General features: G+C 47.1%; 1 protein-coding gene across 3 annotated transcripts in view; it reads right to left on the bottom strand.

The window, feature by feature from the left end:
* LOC138259329 (transmembrane protein 87A-like) overlaps positions 1-21,827 on the bottom strand; it is a 425,924-nt gene that overhangs the window by 203,333 nt on the left and 200,764 nt on the right. For all 3 annotated transcript variants that reach the window (XM_069206965.1, XM_069206966.1, XM_069206967.1), the window contains one exon: positions 19,414-19,563. In XM_069206965.1, the coding sequence (XP_069063066.1) occupies positions 19,414-19,563 (150 nt within the window). The remainder of the gene's footprint in view (positions 1-19,413; positions 19,564-21,827) is intronic.

Here is a 21,827-nt window from a genome sequence, read left to right as displayed (position 1 = left end):
TATCGGCCTCGAAAGCCACCCCTTTGATATTGTCCCTGGTAGGTAGGTGGTCTTGTTTGTGAGGTGCTGGCTTCTGTGGCTTGACCTCGAAACCCTCCTCTGAAAGTTGTTTTGCGAAATGTGCCAAATGTGCCTCTGCCCTGCGGGGAATAGAGTGCGCCCATGGCTTTGGCTGTGTCAGTGTCCTTCTTTAATTTTTCAATTGCAGTGTCCACTTCTGGGCCAAACAATTGCTGTTCATTGAACGGCATATTGAGCACTGCCTGTTGTATCTCAGGTTTGAAGCCAGATGTGCGCAGCCATGCGTGCCTCCTTATTGTCACAGCAGTATTTATTGTTCTTGCAGCTGTATCTGCTGCATCCATAGAAGAACGTATTTGGTTGTTGGAGATATTTTTCCCCTCTTCAACCACTTGTTTCGCTCGTTTCTGGAATTCTTTGGGGAGGTGCTCGATGAGATGTTGCATCTCATCCCAATGGGCCCTGTCGTATCGCGCTAGGAGTGCTTGCGAGTTGGCGATGCGCCACTGATTTGCAGCTTGTGCTGCAACCCTTTTCCCAGCTGCATCAAACTTGCGGCTCTCCTTGTCCGGAGGTGGTGCGTCGCCTGATGTCTGCGAGTTGGCTCTTTTACGAGCTGCTCCTACGACTACTGAATCTGGTGTCAGTTGTGATGTAATAAAAGCAGGGTCTGTGGGCGGTGCCTTGTATTTTATCTCCACCCTTGGAGTTATTGCTCTGCTTTTAACAGGCTCCTTGAAAATCTGTTTAGCGTGCCTTAGCATTCCCGGGAGCATGGGAAGGCTTTGATAATGGCTGTGGGTGGAGGACAGGGTGTTAAAGAGGAAGTCATCCTCAATAGGCTCCGAATGTAGAGATACATTATGAAATTCGGCTGCCCTAGATACCACCTGTGCATATGCTGTACTGTCCTCAGGTGGTGAGGGTTTAGTTGGGTACGACTCTGGACTATTGTCCGATACTGGAGCATCATAGAGGTCCCATGCTGCCTGATCATCCTGGCTCATGGTGGTATGAGCTGGTGATTGTGGTGGAGTCTGTGCCGGTGATACATGAGTTGACTGTGGTGGAGAGGGTGGTGGAGTTGCCCTCTTTACCACCTTTGCTTGTGGTGGCTTGTCTTGTTGCTGGAAGTCAAGCTTCCTTTTCCTTCTGATTGGGGGAAGAGTGCTGATTTTCCCTGTACCCCTTTGGATAAAGATCCGCTGTTGCGTGTGATCTACCTCTGTAGTTTGTAATTCCTCCTCAAATCTGTGTCTTTTTAGTTGGGAGGACAGTGATTGTTCCTCTGAGTAGGAACTGGTTTTTGGTCCGGTTGCCGGGTGTTTTGGCACCGAAACCGTGTCTTTAGTTGTTTTCGGCTCCGACGAGATCTTTCTCTTTTTCGGTGTCTTGGCCTCTCGGTGCCGACCATCTTCGGTGCCGCTATCTCTGTGCCGAGCAGCTTCGGTGCGCTGTCTCTGTGTCGAGTAGCTTCAGTGCCGCTATCTCGGTGTCGAGCCTTTTCTGCACCACTCTCTCGGTCCCAAGAGTGTTGCGTGCCTGTGTCTCGACCTGAGTTGGACGACTTCGGCACCAGCTCGCCCTTTTTCGGTGCCGATGGACGGTCACCTACTTTATGGGTTATGCCATGGCCTGTTGGCAGTGGCGTCCCCTGGGCTTTGTCTGTTTTCTCGTGTGATCTTTCTTTCGACGTCTTACTCATGGTTGGTTGCTCGTCGACGTCGAATTCTTCGGAATCCGATTCGCGGATGGAGAAAGTTTCTTCTTCTTCCTCCTCCTCGAACCCTTGTTGTCCTGTCGGCGTGGAAGCCATCTGCAACCTCCTGGCTCTTCGGCCCCTGAGCGTTTTTCTCGACCGAAACGCGCGACAGGCCTCACACGACTCTTCGTTGTGCTCGGGGGACAGGCACAAGTTACAGACCAAATGTTGGTCTGTAAAAGGATATTTACTGTGGCATTTAGGACAGAATCGGAACGGGGTCCGTTCCATCAGTCTCGATGTTGCACGCGGTCGGGCCGACCAGGCCCCGACGGGGGATCGAAAATACCCCAAAGGGTTACCGGAGCTCTTTAAGGCTCGGTGTCGATTTGCCCTAACTATCCCGATACCGAACGAAACAATACCAACGAATTTTCCGTTGATTCTGACTAACTTTCCGACCCGAAACACGGAGCGAAAAGGAACACGTCCGAACCCGATGGCGGAAAAAAACCAATCTAAGATGGAGTCGACGCCCATGCGCAATGGAACCGAAGTGGGAGGAGTCCCTCGGTCTCGTGACTCGAAAAGATTTCTTCGAAGAAAAACAACTTGTAACACTCCGACCCAACACCAGACGGCGGACTATGCACAGCATGTGTATCTGCAGCTACACATGCCACCGAACATATTGTTTTCTGTTCGTGGCATGAGTTATTGTACATCACATGCTGTGCCCTGCCTGTAAAGCACTGCACCTTTTACTCAAAAGTAGCAGCTTGCATCAAGTAATGGAAGCAATGAGTTTTAAGGCCCAATCGGAGCTTCTCTTCTATTGTGTATATATCAGTGCAGTAATGCATTGTGAATGTGTGAACAGAGGCCGAAATTGCTGCTTTGCACAGGTCAGTAAGCACAATGATGCCAAAAAGTTCACTCTTACACCCTTTTTATGAAAAGTATTTGGATGTAGGATGGCATCAAGTATATGCTTAGCCTTAGAATATCAGGTGTGAGTACATTTAACAATCCACATAACATTACTCACTTCTGACATGTGGTTGTGAAAAAAGAAAAAAAGAAAAAGTTTAGTCTTTTAGTATGTGAATGTACACTCAATGTAAGACATGAGACACTTCCAATATAGAAGGTGCAAAATAAATACTCCAGATGTTGCTGTGGATTGGTAAAGAACCATGGCATTTCAATAGTTTAATTGCTATATTGCTATATAAAAAGGAGATCACTTCTGACAGAAAGCAGGGGTGAGAGGTTACAACATATATTGTTACAGACTTGAGGTATGGTTTTGCAACCCACTAAACATGTGCAGAGGTACAATGGCCACCAAAAAGACCACTGTCCACGAAAGGTATTGTAGTGGGCATAGATGAGGTAGTTCAAATGCAGGACCCATTAGATGAGTAAGTATGATTTTTAAGTCCCAAGAAGCAGGTGTATGGTGTAATCCTTGTTAAAGCTACTTAAGAAAAGCCTTTATGACAAGGATTCTTAAAAAAGAATATTTTGTAAGAATGAAGCCAATGCTTCCAAATGTACTCTTACAGACGTATATGTGAGGCCTCATCTTTTTAAGTGCAGACAATACTGAACAATATATTGCACTAATACCTCAAGCGTACCCATCTGCCGGTTTCTGAAGTAACTCCTGAAGTGATGCCATTAAGCTGCATTTTTTTAAAGAGATGAATATCATGGGCGGCATGCCCACACGGGTGCAATAAGCAGCACTGCCATACAGACTTATTTCATCTAAGGAAATCTAGTATCAAGAGAAGCAAGGTTCCAGACCCCTTTTAAGATTCCCCCCATCAACTAAAGATTTCACAAGTACGCACGTGCAGGCAAAACCTAAAAAGGACACAGTTTGGTTTCCCATGCCTTGGAGAACATTGAAACATTTCTTTTAGTAATAAGAAGACATTTGTTTAAATCAGGCTTCTCCAATGAGTAGCTCAGGAACAACTGCTAGCACTCCAGCTTCCTGGATGTAGCTCTCCCGTGTGCAGCCCAGCCTACTAAATTAGAAGATTATGCTTTCTTAAATGAACACATGTATTCTAAAATTTAAAAACGGTTTCTCGGAGATGAACATGTATGTATTCTCAGACTCATAACCTAATGTTTGAAGAAAATGAGATTCATAAAATATAAATTTCAAGCTTAAATTTGAATATACCATGAATTGCATTGAATAAATCATGCAATATTACTATTACCCTGCTGCCAGAGGCATTGCAGCTATAACAGTCATGCACTTCAAAATGAGAAAGGAGTGAGATGATCACTGATGGTAATTTTGCATGAGGTAGCAAATAATGTAATCTTGTCTGATGTGGTCACCATTAATAAACTAATAATATTAGTATCTCGGAATGATTTACATTGAATGTAAGTAGATGTTGTTACAGAAGAGGCTTTAGATCCCTGGTTTAAACACTTTCCATAGAGTAATTTTTGATATCTTTCCATGATTTTGAGTGCAGAGTGCAAGCTGCAGGGCATTTAGGTACTGTACCAGTGTCCATGTAGTGGCTCTGCAGATTCCAGGAAAGTCAAATTTCTGTGATATGCTATAACACCTGCTCTACTTGGGTGCTCAGAGCATGCTTTTGTCAGCGCACAGGCTTGTTTTTAGTAAATTCTTGTTTTGATTTCGATGGGGATTGCTCCCGCTGGCATCGTTCAGCAGAAGACATTGAAGGGTCATGAAAACGGAGAGGAAAATCTTGATTATACTTTTTAAATTTTGCCTAGCAGACAGCAAGTTGTCCAGTAGGAAAAGGCCTATATTGGGCTTACACTAAACTAACAATGGTCTTTTTCCTACGTATCCCCTAATTGCTTTCCATTGGTTGGCTAAATTCTCACACGTTTGCTTGCTTCTTTTTTTGATGGCTTTCCGTGTCCATCTTGTGTTTGTCCCTTTCCTGCATCATAGCCTCTTTACCACCCTCTTGATTTGGCAGTTTTGTGTCCTTTCACTGCTCACATTTAGGGACTAAGTTGATCTTTTTGATTATGCACTCTGATATTGTATGTGTTTTCCAGCTCTATCACTTATGCACTGCCACCAACTGGCAAATGTCCAACCACAAACCAATGTGTTTCTCATGTAGTTTGTTCCTGCACTTTGCGTTATTCTCACCCTTGTGTGCTTCTCCCCCACTTCCTATGATGCTGTCACCCTCGTGTGCTGGTTGCTCTCTCTCTTGGGTACACCTCCCCTCGCTCCATATTCTTCATTCCATCATGTGCTTCTCCATGCCCATGTGTTGTTCACTCCCAGCGTTTGTCTATATTTGTGCACTGATTTTTCCCTTCCACAGCCTGCTCCTCCTTTATCTGTCTCTGACGTCATGTTACTCTTTTTTATTTTGCACTTTCCCACTCAAAATTCTTCACTTTTTTTTATTTACCAATCCAATTGAAGTCTGCTATTCTGGATTAGTAAATAAAAAACAAAGCAAACGGCAACTACATAGTTCCGTTTGTGAGTGCATGCTCTGCAGAGACTATTCTAAATTAGCATAGCAGGAGAATGACGTGACCACAAGTGGTTGCATCATTTTGCTTTTCTCTGTTTTGGTTTGCGCCTTTCTGCTATTGGTCGAAGAGCCAGGTCTTGAGGAGTCTCCTGAAGGTGAGAAGGTCTTGGGTCTGCCGAAGGGGGGGTGGGGAGGGTGTTCCAGGTCTTGGAGGCAAGGTAGGAGAAGGATCTGCCGCCGGAGGTCTTGCGTTGAAAGCGGGGAACGATGGCGAGGGAGAGGTTGTGTAAGGAAATGCCTCCTTGGCATGGTTACCCCCTGACTTTTTGCCTTTGCTGATGCTATGTTTTGAATTGAAAGTGTGCTGAGGCCTGCTAACCAGGCCCCAGCACCAGTGTTCTTTCCCTAACCTGTACTTTTGATTCCACAATTGGCACACCCTGGCACCCAGATAAGTCCCTTGTAACTGGTACCTCTGGTACCAAGGGCCCTGATGCCAGGGAAGGTCTCTAAGGGCTGCAGCATGTATTATGCCACCCTAGAGACCCCTCACCCAGCACAGACACACTGCTTACCAGCTTGTGTGTGCTAGTGAGAACAAAATGAGTAAGTCGACATGGCACTCCCCTCAGGGTGCCATGCCAGCCTCTCACTGCCTATGCAGTATAGGTAAGACACCCCTCTAGCAGGCCTTACAGCCCTAAGGCAGGGTGCACTATACCATAGGTGAGGGTACCAGTGCATGAGCACTGTGCCCCTACAGTGTCTAAGCAAAACCTTAGACATTGTAAGTGCAGGGTAGCCATAAGAGTATATGGTCTGGGAGTCTGTTTTGCACGAACTCCACAGCACCATAATGGCTACACTGAAAACTGGGAAGTTTGGTATCAAACTTCTCAGCACAATAAATGCACACTGATGCCAGTGTACATTTTATTGCAAAATACACCCCAGAGGGCACCTTAGAGGTGCCCCCTGAAACTTAACCGACTGTCTGTGTAGGCTGACTAGTTCCAGCAGCCTGCCACACTAGAGACATGTTGCTGGCCCCATGGGGAGAGTGCCTTTGTCACTCTGAGGCCAGTAACAAAGCCTGCACTGGGTGGAGATGCTAACACCTCCCCCAGGCAGGAGCTGTAACACCTGGCGGTGAGCCTCAAAGGCTCACCCCTTTGTCACCGCACCGCAGGACACTCCAGCTAGTGGAGTTGCCCGCCCCCTCCGGCCCCGGCCCCCACTTTTGGCGGCAAGGCCGGAGGAAATAATGAGAATAACAAGGAGGAGTCACTGGCCAGTCAGGACAGCCCCTAAGGTGTCCTGAGCTGAGGTGACTAACTTTTAGAAATCCTCCATCTTGCAGATGGTGGATTCCCCCAATAGGGTTAGGATTGTGACCCCCTCCCCTTGGGAGGAGGCACAAAGAGGGTGTACCCACCCTCAGGGCTAGTAGCCATTGGCTACTAACCCCCCAGACCTAAACACGCCCTTAAATTTAGTATTTAAGGGCTACCCTGAACCCTAGAAAATTAGATTCCTGCAACAACAAGAAGAAGGACTGCCTAGCTGAAAACCCCTGCAGAGGAAGACCAGAAGACAACAACTGCCTTGGCTCCAGAAACTCACCGGCCTGTCTCCTGCCTTCCAAAGAACTCTGCTCCAGCGACGCCTTCCAAAGGGACCAGCGACCTCTGAATCCTCTGAGGACTGCCCTGCTTCGACGACGACAAGAAACTCCTGAGGACAGCGGACCTGCTCCAAAAAGACTGCAACTTTATCCAAAGGAACAGCTTTAAAGAACCCTGCAATCTCCCCGCAAGAAGCGTGAGACTTGCAACACTGCACCCGGCGACCCCGACTCGGCTGGTGGAGAACCAACACCTCAGGGAGGACCCCCGGACTACTCTACGACTGTGAGTACCAAAACCTGTCCCCCCTGAGCCCCCACAGCGCCGCCTGCAGAGGGAATCCCGAGGCTTCCCCTGACCGCGACTCTCTGAAACCTAAGTCCCGACGCCTGGAAAAGACCCTGCTCCCGCAGCCCCCAGGACCTGAAGGACCGGACTTTCACTGCAGAAGTGACCCCCAGGAGTCCCTCTCCCTTGCCCAAGTGGAGGTTTCCCCGAGGAAGCCCCCCCTTGCCTGCCTGCAGCGCTGAAGAGATCCCTTGATCTCTCATTGACTTCCATTGCGAACCCGACGCTTGTTCTAACACTGCACCCGGCCGCCCCCGCGCCGCTGAGGGTGAAATTTCTGTGTGGGCTTGTGTCCCCCCCGGTGCCCTACAAAACCCCACTGGTCTGCCCTCCGAAGACGCGGGTACTTACCTGCTGGCAGACTGGAACAGGAGCACCCCCTTCTCTCCATTGAAGCCTATGCGTTTTGGGCACCACTTTGAACTCTGCACCTGACCGGCCCTGAGCTGCTGGTGTGGTAACTTTGGGGTTGCTCTGAACCCCCAACGGTGGGCTACCTTGGACCAAGAACTGAACCCTGTAAGTGTCTTACTTACCTGGTAAAACTAACAAAAACTTACCTCCCCCAGGAACTGTGAAAATTGCACTGTGTCCACTTTTAAAATAGCGATTTGTGAATAACTTGAAAAGTATACATGCAATTGAAATGATTCAAAGTTCCTAATGTACTTACCTGCAATACCTTTCAAACAAGATATTCCATGTTAAATTTGAACCTGTGGTTCTTAAAATAAACTAAGAAAAGATATTTTTCTATAACAAAACCTATTGGCTGGATTTGTCTCTGAGTGTGTGTACCTCGTTTATTGTCTATGTGTATGTACAACAAATGCTTAACACTACTCCTTGGATAAGCCTACTGCTCGACCACACTACCACAAAATAGAGCATTAGTATTATCTATTTTTACCACTATTTTACCTCTAAGGGGAACCCTTGGACTCTGTGCATGCTATTTCTTACTTTGAAATAGCACATACAGAGCCAACTTCCTACAGGTTGGCAGAGCGGAGTTGGCGGGAGGGGACGTAGAAGTTGATTCTGTTGTTCAGGCAGGCGGGTCCGGCGTTGTAGAGTGCCTTGTGAGCGTGGGTGAGGAGCTTGAAGGTGATCCTCTTGTCCACGGGGAGCCAGTGGAGGTCTTTCAGGTGGTGGGAGATGTGGCATCGGCGGGGTACGTCGAGGACCAGTCGGGCGGAGGCATTTTGGATGCGTTGAAGTCGTTGGATGTCCTTTGCTGGGATGCCTGTGTAGAGTGCGTTGCCGTAGTCTAGTCTACTGCTGACGAGGGCCTGGGTCACCGTTTTTCTGGTTTCCGTCGGGATCCATTTGTAGACTCTATGGAGCATGCGGAGGGTGTTGTAGCAGGAGGAGGAAACTGCATTGACCTGCTTGGACATGGTGAGGGCGGAGTCGAGGATGAAGCCAAGGTTGCGTGCGTGGTTGGCTGGCTTAGGAGCGGGTCCCAGTGCGGTGGGCCACCAGGAGTCGTCCCAGGCCGATGGGGTGCGTCTGAGGATGAGGACTTCCGTCTTGTCGGAGTTCAACTTCAGGCGGCTCTTTCTCATCCATTTGGCAATGGAATTCAGTCCTTCGTGGAGGTTGGCTTTGGCAGTGGGTGGGTCTTTAGTGAGGGAGAGGATGAGCTGGGTGTCGTCGGCGTAAGAGAGAATGTTGAGGTTGTGCTGACGGGCCAGTTGTGCGAGGGGGGCCATGTAGACGTTGAACAGCGTCGGGCTTAGAGAGGAGCCTTGGGGTACGCCGCAGATGATGTTGGTGGCTTCGGAGCGGAAGGGTGAGAGTCGGACTCTCTGGGTTCTGCCGGAGAGAAAAGAGGAGATCCAGTTGAGGGCTTTGTCTTGTATTCCGGCTTTGTGGAGGCGTGTAAGTAGGGTGCGGTGGCAAACTGTGTCGAAGGCTGCGGAAAGGTCCAGGAGGATGAGGGCAGATGTTTCGCCGTTGTCCATTTGTTGTCTGATGTCATCTGTGGCAGCGAGGAGAGCAGTCTCGGTGCTGTGGTTGCGTCTGAAGCCGGACTGGGAGGGGTCCAGGATGGATTTGTCCTCGAGGTGGTGGGTGAGCTGCGCGTTGACGATCTTCTCGATGACCTTCGCCGGGAAGGGAAGGAGGGAGATCGGGCAGAAGTTTTTGAGGTCGTTGGAGTCTGCCTTGGGTTTCTTGAGGAGGGCGTGGATTTCGGCGTGCTTCCAGCTGTCCGGGAAGGTCGCGGTATCGAAGGATAAGTTGATGACCTTTCGAAGTTGGGGTGCGATGGTAGAGTCGGCTTTGTTGTATACGTGGTGTGGGCATGGGTCTGAAGGGGATCCTGAGTGGATGGAGTTCATGATCTTGCAAGTTTCGGCGTCGTCTACGTGGGTCCAGGCGGTAAGGCGGTTGGCGCAGGAGGAGTTGTCGGGGGTGAGGTCTGGCGGAGTCGTGGTGTTGAGGCTGTTGTGGATGTCGGCGATCTTCTGATGGAAGAAGGTGGACAGGGCGTCGCAGAGTTCTTGGGATGTGGGATGTCGTTGACGTTGGCGCTGGGGTTGGAGAGCTCTTTCACGATGCAGAAGAGTTCTTTGCTGTTGTGTGCGTTGTTGTTTAGGCGTTCTGTGAAGTAGGAGCGTTTGGCGAGTCGGATTAGTTGGTGGTGCTTGCGGGTGGCTTCCTTGTGGGTTGTCAGGCTGGTAGGTGTGAGTTCGAGGAGCCATTTCTTCTTTAGTTTCTGGCAGGTGCGTTTGGAGGTGATGAGTTCGTCTGTGAACCAGGCAGCTTTTTTTCTTTTCTTGGTTGATGGTGGGTCTCTTGAGTGGTGTGAGGGTGTTGGCGCAGTTGTGGATCCACCGTCGGAGGTTGATGGCAGCGGTGTCTGGGTTGGTGGGGTCGGTAGGTGGGTTCTGGGCGAGGGTGCTGGTCAGTTGGTCTTCGGTGACTTTGCTCCAGCGGCGGTGAGGAGGTAGTGGGGTGCGGTGGTGTTCGGTGTGTTTCTTGAATGTGAAGTGGACGCAGTGGTGGTCGGTCCAGTGGAGTTCGGTGGTGTGGCTGAAGGGGACATGGTTGCTTGCAGAGAAGATAGGATCGAGCGTGTGGCCGGCGATGTGGGTGGGTGTGTTGACCAGTTGACTGAGTCCGAGGTTGGAGAGGTTGTCGGTCAGCGATGCGGTGTTGGCCAGGTGGAAGTTGAGGTCTCCAAGGAGGATGTAGTCCGTAGAGGCGAGGGCGTGGGTGCTCGTGATGTCGGCGATGGTGTCGCTGAAGGGGGCTCGTGGTCCTGGGGGTCGGTAGATGAGCATTCCCCTGAGGGTGGTGTTGGGGTCAGTGTGGATCCGGAAGTGCAGGTGTTCAGCTGTCTTCAGGGTGACGTCCGTGTGGGTGTGGATTTGGAGGGTGGATTTGTGGGCGATGGCTATTCCTCCTCCGATTCCGTTGGGGCGATCTCTTCTGGTGATCTTGTAGCCGTCAGGGATGGCTATGGCGATGTCAGGGGCTGAGGAGTCGTTCCACCAGGTTTTGGTCAGAAAGGCTACGTCTGGGGCGGTGGTGTCGAGCAGGTCCCAGAGCTCGATTGCGTGCTTTCGTGCGGAGCGTGTGTTGAGGAGTATGCAGTGGAGGTGGTTGGTGTTGGTTGTTGCGGGCTTCCTTGTTCTGCTGCAGGTGAAGTTGCAGGCGCGGCAGGAGAAGGGACCTTTGGTGTGTTTTGGTGTGGCCTGGAAGCATGTTGTGGAGGAACCGGGGTTGAGAGCGATGAGTTCGTTGGCCGAGTAGCGGCGTCTGTTGGAGCAGGGGTCGCACAGACCGGGGGCTGGGGGCGCTGGACGCGGTCCAGGCGCGGACGGGCGCAGATGGGCTTGCCTCTGGAGCGCCTCCGGCACGCCAGCGGCGCACTCGCTGCGCGCAGACGCGCAGCGCCAGCCATTAAGAAGGGAGGGAGGAGCAGCTGGGAGGCGGGAGGGAGCGGCGAATGGGGGCGCGAGGGGGGCGGGCCGCAGGGAGGCAGCGGCAGGGGAAAGCGGCAAGGGGGAGCACCCAAGGGGCGAAAAACAAGCGGAGAAAGCACAAAAAGTGAAAAAAGGCACAAGGCAATAAAATACGGAATACAGTCACAAATACGGTAAACGGCACAACGCAAGCGGAATACAGCAATTAAAAAAAGGCACAAATGGGGGCAGAAGCGCTAGGAAGCAAGGCGCAGAAAACAGAATACAGTTAAAAGATACGGCGAAAACGGCACAATGCACACAAGTCTAGCGACGCTTACCAGAAGCCCACTAGACACATATAGATGGTGCAGGGCCTTCCAGCTGGGCCACAGACAATGTCCATACTCCGCAGCACTTGTGTCAACAGAAGAGCGGCTCACTCACTAATGTATGGTCTCCAAGCAGTAGCAGCTCAGATGCGTCACACAGGTCAAGCGCATCATGAAGGTAGAGAAATAAGGGCAGGGGTTGAACTCCGTCAAAGTGGTCAAGTCAAACGGACTACAATACGAAGTACACACAGATTTCCAGCAACCACTTAGGGCAGCTTCACATGTAGGTCAAGTAAGTAGCAAACTAGCAGGCCACGGATTAGCACAATAGTGGACATCCCTCAGGACTCACCTCCGTTTGCACAGGCAGCCCCTGGGAATCACTTGCTCCCGGCCCCTAAAAGCTGCACGTAAGAGCTGAGAAGGCAGTTTCTAGTACAGGGGAGGAATGTCCCTTCTGGGGCAACACCGATCCGCTCCCTCACAGCCAAAGGCTGGTGCACCAGTAAGGCTTCACAGCTGCACAACTCGAGCCCTTGCACTGCCTCAGCTATGTTCCCGGCCAGGAATCGAGAGCGTCAGACAAAGCTTCCAACATAGGGCCCAAAGAAGTCATCCAGGGCTACAGGCAACAGATATCAGTAGGCCGCACTGCCATGTGGCATCAGATTCTGCAAGATCCTTAATACAGCCAAAGAAGCTGCATGGTTAAGTGTCCATCAGTGAGTCAGACAAGCTCTGTGCAAGTAATTAACATATTTTTCACAGCTGGGGGTACGCAGTCTTGATTCTTGCAAACATCTTTGCGAAAGTGCTGGGATCCATGTACACAGGTTCTTTTGCTTCCATCATCCCTTTAGGTCCTGAGAGAGTTCCTACAAACGAGGTTTCTTTCCATGCTCACTGGACAAAGTAAAGATAGATGAGCATTTTTATTCTTTTAACTTCTTTTCCTGCATCTTCTCACACTTTCCTGAGCCTGGTTTAGCACTGGACAATGGCCACCCTACAAAAGCATTGACTTTCAGCCAAACCCAAAATGGCTGTTCCTGTGTCTCAAAAAGTTGAATTATCTCTAATGCTTCCAGAGCCTGTGGGAGATGAGAGGGACTGTGGGCCCAGGTGGAGCCGTCATTTTTCTTTACCTTGCACTCTTAAGGGTTCCCCCTTTCAGGGTCTGTTTGTAATAAGAGATAGCGCACCCTACAATAGGAAAACCCTGATTCGTAATGTGGAGTTCTTGCGGGGCTACCTATGCGCCCTTCCACAATCATCCTAACTTGTTTCTAAGGTACCCAGAATTTCTTGGACACACTCAACCATCATTAACCCTTCATTCTGCCAACCTGTTTGCAACCAGTCTCAGTCAGCAAGTGGGTAGAATCTCGTGAGCTTCTTGTAGCTCTCAAGGTACCCATAAGTAGCTCTCCTGTGTGCAGCCCAGCTTACAAAAACTGAAAAGTGTACATTTAAAACAAACACGTGAACTTGTCTGATGTGGTCAGTATTCAAATTCTAATAATTTTCGTAGTTCTGGATGATTTTCACTGAAGAAAAGTAGCTTTGGCTAGAGAAAAGGTTGGAAACCCCCGATTCTAGAAGGACCCTGGATGCTCAGCCACGACCCAATCTTCTGGGTTCCCCTCTCACTAGCAGTGATATACTAACACAAGGGCAGATTGGGTCAGCCATGACTCCTGTGACTAATACAAAAAGCACCCAGAGCAAAACACGCCTGTGCACCCGCTTTCTGCCCACTGTGAGACTTGCTTTGGTAGAAGGAGCACAGGTGCTTGAACTGCCCCTTCCATAAAACAGTTTGCATCAGCACACATAGTGAACCATGAATCTGAGGGGGAATTCCTGCATTAGCATGAGGCTGTGGCCCCTTGCTAAAGAGGGGAACACTTGGCTTCTGCACCCGTGCCATACTTTGGACATGGGTGCAGAGGCAAAGAGATTGTCGTGAGGCACACTGACCGTGCGCACAAAGTGGTGGAGTAGAGTTAATGTGGCACCTGAGGGTGACCACTGCAAAACAGAAAAATGGTACTCATGGACCCCCAGAAATCCACCTGCAGGTGGCTGCAGTTAGTCACTGCACCTGCTTACATTAAGATCTCCATTTCAAAGAAGGCTGGGTGCTGGTTGCACTGTGAAAGGCACACCGACTTCATCAAACAGATGACCTACTTTCACAAATGCATTGCCCCCAGAGCAAGTAAAAGTTCCTGGCTGCTATGGGGCAAGCTCATTATCAGTAATAGGGCGCACTGTCCCAGTTGCTGCCCAATGAACATCGGTAAAGGTGCACCAAAGTGTAAACGGGGACAGCGGCCATTATACATAATACTACCAAAGGTGTCATAAGTTCATCCTATGACTCATCAGAGAAACACTGGGAGTGATCTGAACAAGCGTTACCATGGCCCTTATTAAAACAAGTGGTACTTACCTTCGGTAATGCTCTTTTTGGTGGATAATCAATCTAACTGTAGATTCCTCAACTTGAGAATACTCCCTAGCTGTCAGATTGGAAACTTTGAAGAAGTTCTCCTGTGCACTGGTAGGTGGTGTTGTGCAGGACCAAACCAAAGTTGTACTGTTGGGGAAATGAGGAACAGAGCTGCATATAAGCGCCGCTCATCAGAGCTAACGTCAGTTGCTTTCTAGGCTGTCTGCACCTCTGACGCAGAGCCCCTTAGCAGATTGGTATGACCACTGAGCAGATCACTAAAATTGGAACCTTTTTACATGTGTAAACAGTCCAGTTAGAAGAACGGGGGAGGTGGGAGGGTCAGTGAGAAATATGTGGTTAGACAGAGTATCCACCAGAAAGAGTATTACCAAAGGTAACTAACTTGTTCTTTTGACTGATACTTCCAATTACAGATTCCTCACCTTGTGAATAGATACCACAGCAGTATCTCCCAAGGAGGTGGGACTCTGACCTGGCTCATCCTAAAACATCCTGCAGGAGCAACTAAGCAAAATAACCCTCTCGACAGACATGACTGTTGAGACAGTAGGGCTTTGTGAACATGTGTATCGACGCCCAAGTAGACTACTAACAAATGCTTAGTTTTAAGTGCACACACCGATGTCTTTAAAGAAGATAATTTGTAAGATAGAAGTACGCAACCGACCCAAGGCAAGCCAGCATCCACTGTCTCACCAAGAATCTTCATAGTACCATGACAATATTGGAATGCCAATACATACAAAAGAATACTATTTATTTTCATCATTTAGGACAAGCACTCCGCATACCAACAAAGTGGTAGCAGCTTCTGCCCTGGTGGAATGAGGCCAAAAGCCTTCTGGAGGCTGCTTCTTTGCCAGTGCATATCAGATCTTTACGCAGAGAACTATTGTCCACTGAATGTTGTTTGGTACGATCGACATAAAAGCTTAGGGCCCCTCAGAATCTCTCAAGAATGCTGTAAGGATGACAGCCTGCCTGACAAGAAATGAAGTGACCGCTTTCAATAGAAACAACTAATTTTAACACGTGCACTAACCTGTTTCATGGGTAGTGAGATTTGTAGGAGTGAGATGCAGTCCAAGGAGAAAATTCCCAATACCACCCACACACCATCACAACCTAAAAATCCAGGTCAGTGAGGTCCGAGGGGAGGCAGGATATAGGAGTTGGAGGGGGGCTCCTTATAAGGTGCCCCTCTGAGGTGCTAGTACGAGTATATAGCAAAAAACAACAATTCATTCTATAGAAGTCTTCTATAATTCTGATCCTCTCTTGAGAAACACTTGCTTACTTAAAACTTCCATCTTTCTCACTTTAGGCACACCATTTTGAGGAGAAATTGGAAAAGGGACATTTCTAAGAGGATACGGTATCAGCAAGGTTAATGAATCTATACCCAGAACAATGTTTGTTTTAGAATGCTCAGTTTAGGTAGTCTTTTGGTTACCGGATATACCATTCAAGAGAATGCGCAACCTATGATCAGTTTTGGGAATTATTCAGTCATTCCTGAACAGCATCCCAATCATATTCTGGGTTAGGCAAATAGCTGTATACCAGGTTTGAGAAAAAAAAATAAACAATATTGTTTTGTGTCCAAGAAGTGAAAAAAAAAATATATATATTTTTTGTTAATAAGAGGTAAATTATTCCCAAAATAACTTATCACAGTACTTTACATTTCAGGAGCTATCTGGAACCTGGGGAACTCAAGCAGTATTTCCAGAATGGTAAGTACATTTCCTTTCACACATTTTTAGTATACCTTACCCACGTTTTATGAAATCATTTGTCAGTATTTGCCTATTGCTCCTGCAGGTTACTAATAAGTCTTCCATCACGGACTGCAGGTGAGAATTAACAAGAAGCCCCAGAATGCGGGCAACTCCTTCCAAGAAAGAAAACAGCAACCAGCCTAGAAAGTGGATTTCAGGTAACTCAGAACCTAAAGTAAAAAAAATCAATGAAAAAAAATAGCAGGCGCTGCTGTTCTTCTGGATGCAGCTTTTGTAGTCTGCTGCACTAGAGGAAACGACCACTTGCAAGCACAAACTTTCAGGGAGGGTGTCCGACACACAGTATGCAGCCTTAAAAGACTAGACTGCATGCTGTTTGCTGGAACCTGCCACTCATTCCGCGGCTGCGTCATCCTCACAATTACACAAGCCGCAGCAGCTGTGATAATTATCTGAGAATAAAGTGTTATAATGTGGGTTGACAGAAAGAGCCTGCGGCTCTCTCAGACAACTAGCCGATGTTATGGCAATGAGAAAAACTGTCTGAGGTCTCAAAGTGGAATTGTGCAGCAGCTCTAAAGGGGTGCTCATTAAAAAGTGAAGACTAAATTCAAGTACCAAAGAGGCATCACAAAAGGTTTTGATGGAAACAAGTGTTGCAAACCTTTAAAAAAAAATCAAAACAGGTGATTTAAATAATCAATGCTGATCCAGCAACTGCAAAAAAGCTGAAAAAGCCAATAAGCAGCCCTTAACAAGTGCCCAAAACAAGTCCTTGTTGGGCTGGGGAGAGAGCAACATATCTTCGAAAAACGATGCTTGTAATAGGTCAATTTGCCAGGTGCTGCGACAATCCATAAATGTGTCCCGGGCATACACTAGGGGAGGAACGCCTAGCTGTCAGGATGACATTTATGACCTCAGGCAGAAGGTTGAAAGTGGTCAACTGCCACGGTTCGGTCCCCAAGCATGGTGATGCGAATTGTGCAGGCTCAGGTGCAGCACTTTTCCATGTTGCCACATCAGAAGATCCTCCCGAAGTGGCAGCTTGATCAGAGAACAGATGCTCATTCCCAGGAGTTGCAGGTACAAATTTTCCAATTTTACTGGCACAATCTGGTACCACTAGGATGACTTGGACCCAGTCTTTCTTGATCTCCCTCAGAACTCCGGGCAGTGGCTCGTAGGCATACAGTAGACCTTAGTTCCAATCTAGACAGAAGGCAGCCCCGGAAGAAAGCAGCCTTGGAAACCCAAGCACACAAAAGTGCTCACATTTTGGGTTCATGGCTGTGGTGAAAAGATCAAGCCAGGGTTCTCAACATTGCTGGAAAACACCTTGCACCACCTCGGGGTGCAACTCCAAGTGAATCGTCCTCAACTCCAACCAACTAATGTGGAGTTCAGTCTCACCAGAAGACCAGAGGACACTGATCTCCACCTCTCCCAGATTGCCTCCCTGGCCCAGTAGTGATACCTCTGTAACCACCGTCAGCTCTGGGTGGGGTAGGGAGAGGGGCTTGCCACTGTCCAAATTAGCCACCACTGCAGATCTTTTGCAGCCTCCTCTGAAATATGGATAACATTTTAGAGATTTCCCCGATATTGAGCACACTTGGATCTGATGACCCACTGCAGAGCCTGCATGTATCATCTGTTATGTTTGACCTGTAGGACACAGAAGGGCCAGCAACCCCAAGAGCTTCAGAATGAACTGAGATCCAGGAAAGCAGCTGAAACATCGGATCATAGCTTGAATGTCCTGGAATCCCCACTGCAAGGCAAAGTCACAAAACTGTACCATAGCCAGAACAGCTTGACGAAAATGAGCACCTGCAAAGAAGTAAGCTGTGACTTTGCACTTTGATGTGAATCCAAATAATTTTAGGAGGTTCGCCGTCATCTGGAAGTGGCAAGTCCGCCTTCAGCAGCCAGTCATCAAAGTAGGGGTAAAACTGGTACCCCTAATCTCTGAAGGTGTGCTCTGACCATCACTTTCACTGCTGCAAACATCCAAGGTGCACTGATGAGCTGAATGAGAAAGGCTGGTCCTCCAGGTGTAGGACGATCTAGAATCTCTGCAGTCCCTTGAATCACAAGAGCTAAAAAGGCACTTTCCTGCATGGCAGCACTAGTGGCACACAAGGCCCATATCTGGGGAAGTATCCAGCTCATTGGCATACTTAAGCTCTTCATAACTGTCTTCTTCGCCATACCGGGGAACATGTTCACCCCTTCACCATAGTTATCTCTATCTGAGTCAGTGCAGAAAAAAATGTGTACGGTCTGGGCTCTACCTCGTGATAAGAGCACATTATCGGAATCTGAAGCGTTGCTGAAAGGCTGTGTGCCAGTCGCATCAGAGTGCGTTATCAGCAGAGGTTGTGATGGATTCTGCTTCGAGTTGGACAGCAGTATGAGCTATATATACTCATCCAGAGTCTACAGAGACTGTGCGAAAAGAACCTGTGCAAGAGTCAGCAGTGATGCTAAACCCGATGTGGGTTCAAAGGGCAGAGACGGTGCCAAGGGCAGACCTGCCGGCAGGAGTTCAACTGAAGGTCCCTGCGGATCCCTGGGTCCTGAAGGCGTGTCAGAAGAAGCTGATAAAGTGCCAAATATACAGTTTGGCCTCTATATAAAGGCCTTTACTTGCTACAATGTTTCCAATGGATCCTGGAAATCAGGGTGCAAAGAGACTAAATTCCTATAACAGCTCCAATGGTGATCAGGACTGAGACAGGGAGGCACGATGACCCCCCTCCTGACCTCTATTGAGTCCGAGATTGGCAGAAAGGGTCTGAGTCCCACTTCAACCTCTTGTGCTTTTTCCTGACCTTCTCATAAGGCTTTAAACGCAATGATAATCTGCCACGAGAATGAGAGCAGTAATGGGACCTTCCTTTTGACTTCAACAAGTCGTGGCACGGACTCTTCTTGTGTTTGGAACCATTATGTTTGGCCTCACGGTTCCATATGGCCTTCAGATTCATCTGGTTATGCCTTCAAGGCCCGATGGCAGGTACCACAAACAGGCTTTGAGAGGGTCAGCCACAGCCATCTGCTTGCAACAGTCTCTACATGGTGTAAACCCTGCTGTTTCCACAGTTGACACTTGCCCTTGCAGACTGGATAATTTTGGAGCAAGGTTAGACCAAGAAGAAGCTATGGATGTCTGCACACATGGGCGGCGCCTAAGTAAGTCTGATTGTCTCTCCTGGAGCTGAACTATGCAAGCACAAAGCCACCTATGAGCACACAGAAGAGCTGCTTTAAAATTTCAGGATCCAATCTGATGCCTGGAGAAAATTCACAAGGTGAAAAATCTGCAGTAAGAAGCATCCATCAGAAACAAGTTTTAACTAGTCTTAAATAACTATTACTTTAAGACAGGCAAACTCGCCTTTGTGTCGCAATCACAAGATCAGTTAAGTGAAGACCCAGTACATTCATTTCATATACCATAACTGAAAAGAATATATCCGAAATGACAGTCCAGTTGAAATCCATTACTAGGATTGAACCACCTTGTTACATAAGAACCCCTGAATGCCCCACCTTTTGAGAGCTCCCTCCTACTTAGGTTTTATTATTCAATGATATCAATCTAATTGGGTCACGTTCACATATTTTTTGATCAACACTGAAACTTTACATGAGTTTGCAAAGAAAAAAGGCGAGAACAATAGTGAATGAATCAATTACAAAATGTGATCACTTTTATTCATATTCACAAACCTCTTCTGTAGACTGAGCTTCTGGATTTTTTTGAATCAATTTTGTCACTTGCTCCTTTGCACCCTGTGGTGTTTCCACTGCTTTTGGATCTTGGTGTGCTTCAACCTGTGGTTCTTTCCTTTTTGTTTCCTCTGCACTTCTTTTTCTTCTCTGCACAGACAATGTACAAATTATTGAAATGCTCCCAGGCAGAAAAAAACAAAAGATGTGTAGCAGATGGTAAGGACATCCAGTAATTAGCAGGTGACCTTGAAAAATAATGCACATCCATCAGCATGCAGCGTGGGCCCATACCGCTCTACCCCACCCAGGGGATTCAGTGTCCTTTTCTCACCACAAACACTTTTTTTGATCAGAAACTGCACATTAGCATAAAAGGTGTCACATGGGAGATGGTCAACCACAGTCCTTCATTATGGGATTTCCAATATATTCCTAAAAATAGTGTATCTACATACATGTGAGGTAATCCAAAACACACAGAGAAATAAATCTCTCCACCCATTAGGGTATGTTATCCTTTTATTATTTAATCTTTAAAAAAATGAAGAACACATATTAAAAAAAACACAACACAATCAAGATGGGTTTAAAATACCTTGGCTACATTGCTGCATCTTTTTTGTTTTCTCCCTTTAGAACCAAGCTAAAAAGAAACTGTTCCCTTCAACATGCCACCTTACATAAAGGAAAAACTGTTGCATCACTCTTAAGTATCTAAAAGACATCACAGTGACTGCTGATTCTTCAGGATACAGTGACAATTAAATTAAGGAAGTAGAAAGATCATAAATTCCTTCTTTGATAGGATGGTATAGCAGGGAGGAGATTGGGGTGGTTGATGTGAATAATTGGGAAGACACTCACGGAGACTAAATTGTGGTAAAGGTAAGTAATCTCTTCTTTGCTATTATTCATAAACATTACAACAGAATAGCAATCTCATTACTTACTAAGAGATGGGAAAGCCTTGAAGAATAATAGGAAAAGGCATTCGTAAGGTTCAAATCAACACCATTAGCCTGTATTTGCAGAGAAATGTGGGGCTATTTCAGGTCAGCTTTAGAGGAGAGACTGAAGAGCAACACACTTGGTAAGCTCCCACTCTGTCATTTTATATCTTCAACCCTTAGGATCGCTAGCAAAAGGTACTTTTATAATAAATCTTTTCAGGCAGTCACCTGATTCAGACCCATGTGAAAAAGACTTAAATTATTATGACGTTTCGAACATTTTGAAATAAGCCCCTAAAAAGGAAAACCTAACAGACGTATCTTAATTCAATGGTTTGGCAAAGAGGATCGCATAGTGAAATCAAACCTCCTAATCAACATCAAAAGAAAATATGGTACAGGCATAAAGATTTTTCAATTTGCTAAAACGACTTAAGGTTACCTAGTTAACAATAAGCAAACTGACTTTGCATTGAAAAATTCATAATCTTTTTTACACAGTCACCAACTGAGATGATGAAACATTCATGCAACTAGGTGTCTATATGGCCACTGACTTAATTCCTTGGTCTAAGGTTTACATCCTAGTAACGTCAGGTTATCTCAGATTACCAGTGTTCATTCCCATCCATTAGGTATGGTGGCTAAGAGGTATAGTTTTAATTCAAGCCTTCAATGTTTTTGAGAATAAATTATGTGATTAGGTTCACAATGGGAGCAGAAATGATTGCCTTAAAAAGTCAAGAAATTGACAAAGTTCCCAGTATTCATAACATTCTTTCAGGCTTTTGTTCGCAAACTCTCAAATTCCCAACATATAAGAAACCTTTTGTTTGCTCATAAAATATTCTGTCATGCGTGACTAGAAACCTTAAACTTCTTGGCTTGGTGCTGAATTAGTTCCCATTTACCAAATACGGCCCTCACTGTACACCTAAAAATTATCAAACCAGGACTTCAATCAATTAATTTCAGAAACTATATTGTACCATATTGCCGAATCATCAAAACAACTGGACAGTTGACGGTTCAATCCTCTCACCATTATAGACTGGTTTCCATTAGGGTGAGAGTGCAACTAGTAAGGCTTTTAGATTAGATCGTTATATGGGTAAATATGTTAGACTAAGAACAGTAGCAGTGTATTCAAAATCAGGTTTTGAGTACATTCCTTTACATTATGGCATAACGGCTATTCAGTTTACATAATAATGGACTGACCTGTTAACTCAGTAGTACAGTTAGGGAAGCCCTCATGTTGTCCCGCAAATCTGTCACATTGCTTCTCTTTGCAGGCTATGCCATTCTTCTCTAAGATCCCTTACATGAATGACTTATCTGCTTGGAAGTGTTATTGATATCTAAGGAGAACAAAGTTAAAAATAAACTGGGGAAAAAATGAGGATTTACCTCCTGCAAAAATTCTCTTAATCCATTTGTCTAGGTGCATATTTCATGGAG

Source organism: Pleurodeles waltl, chromosome 9 (assembly GCF_031143425.1).
Source record: "Pleurodeles waltl isolate 20211129_DDA chromosome 9, aPleWal1.hap1.20221129, whole genome shotgun sequence".
Classification (NCBI taxonomy): domain Eukaryota; kingdom Metazoa; phylum Chordata; class Amphibia; order Caudata; family Salamandridae; genus Pleurodeles; species Pleurodeles waltl.
This window is presented reverse-complemented; position numbering and strand designations above follow the sequence as displayed.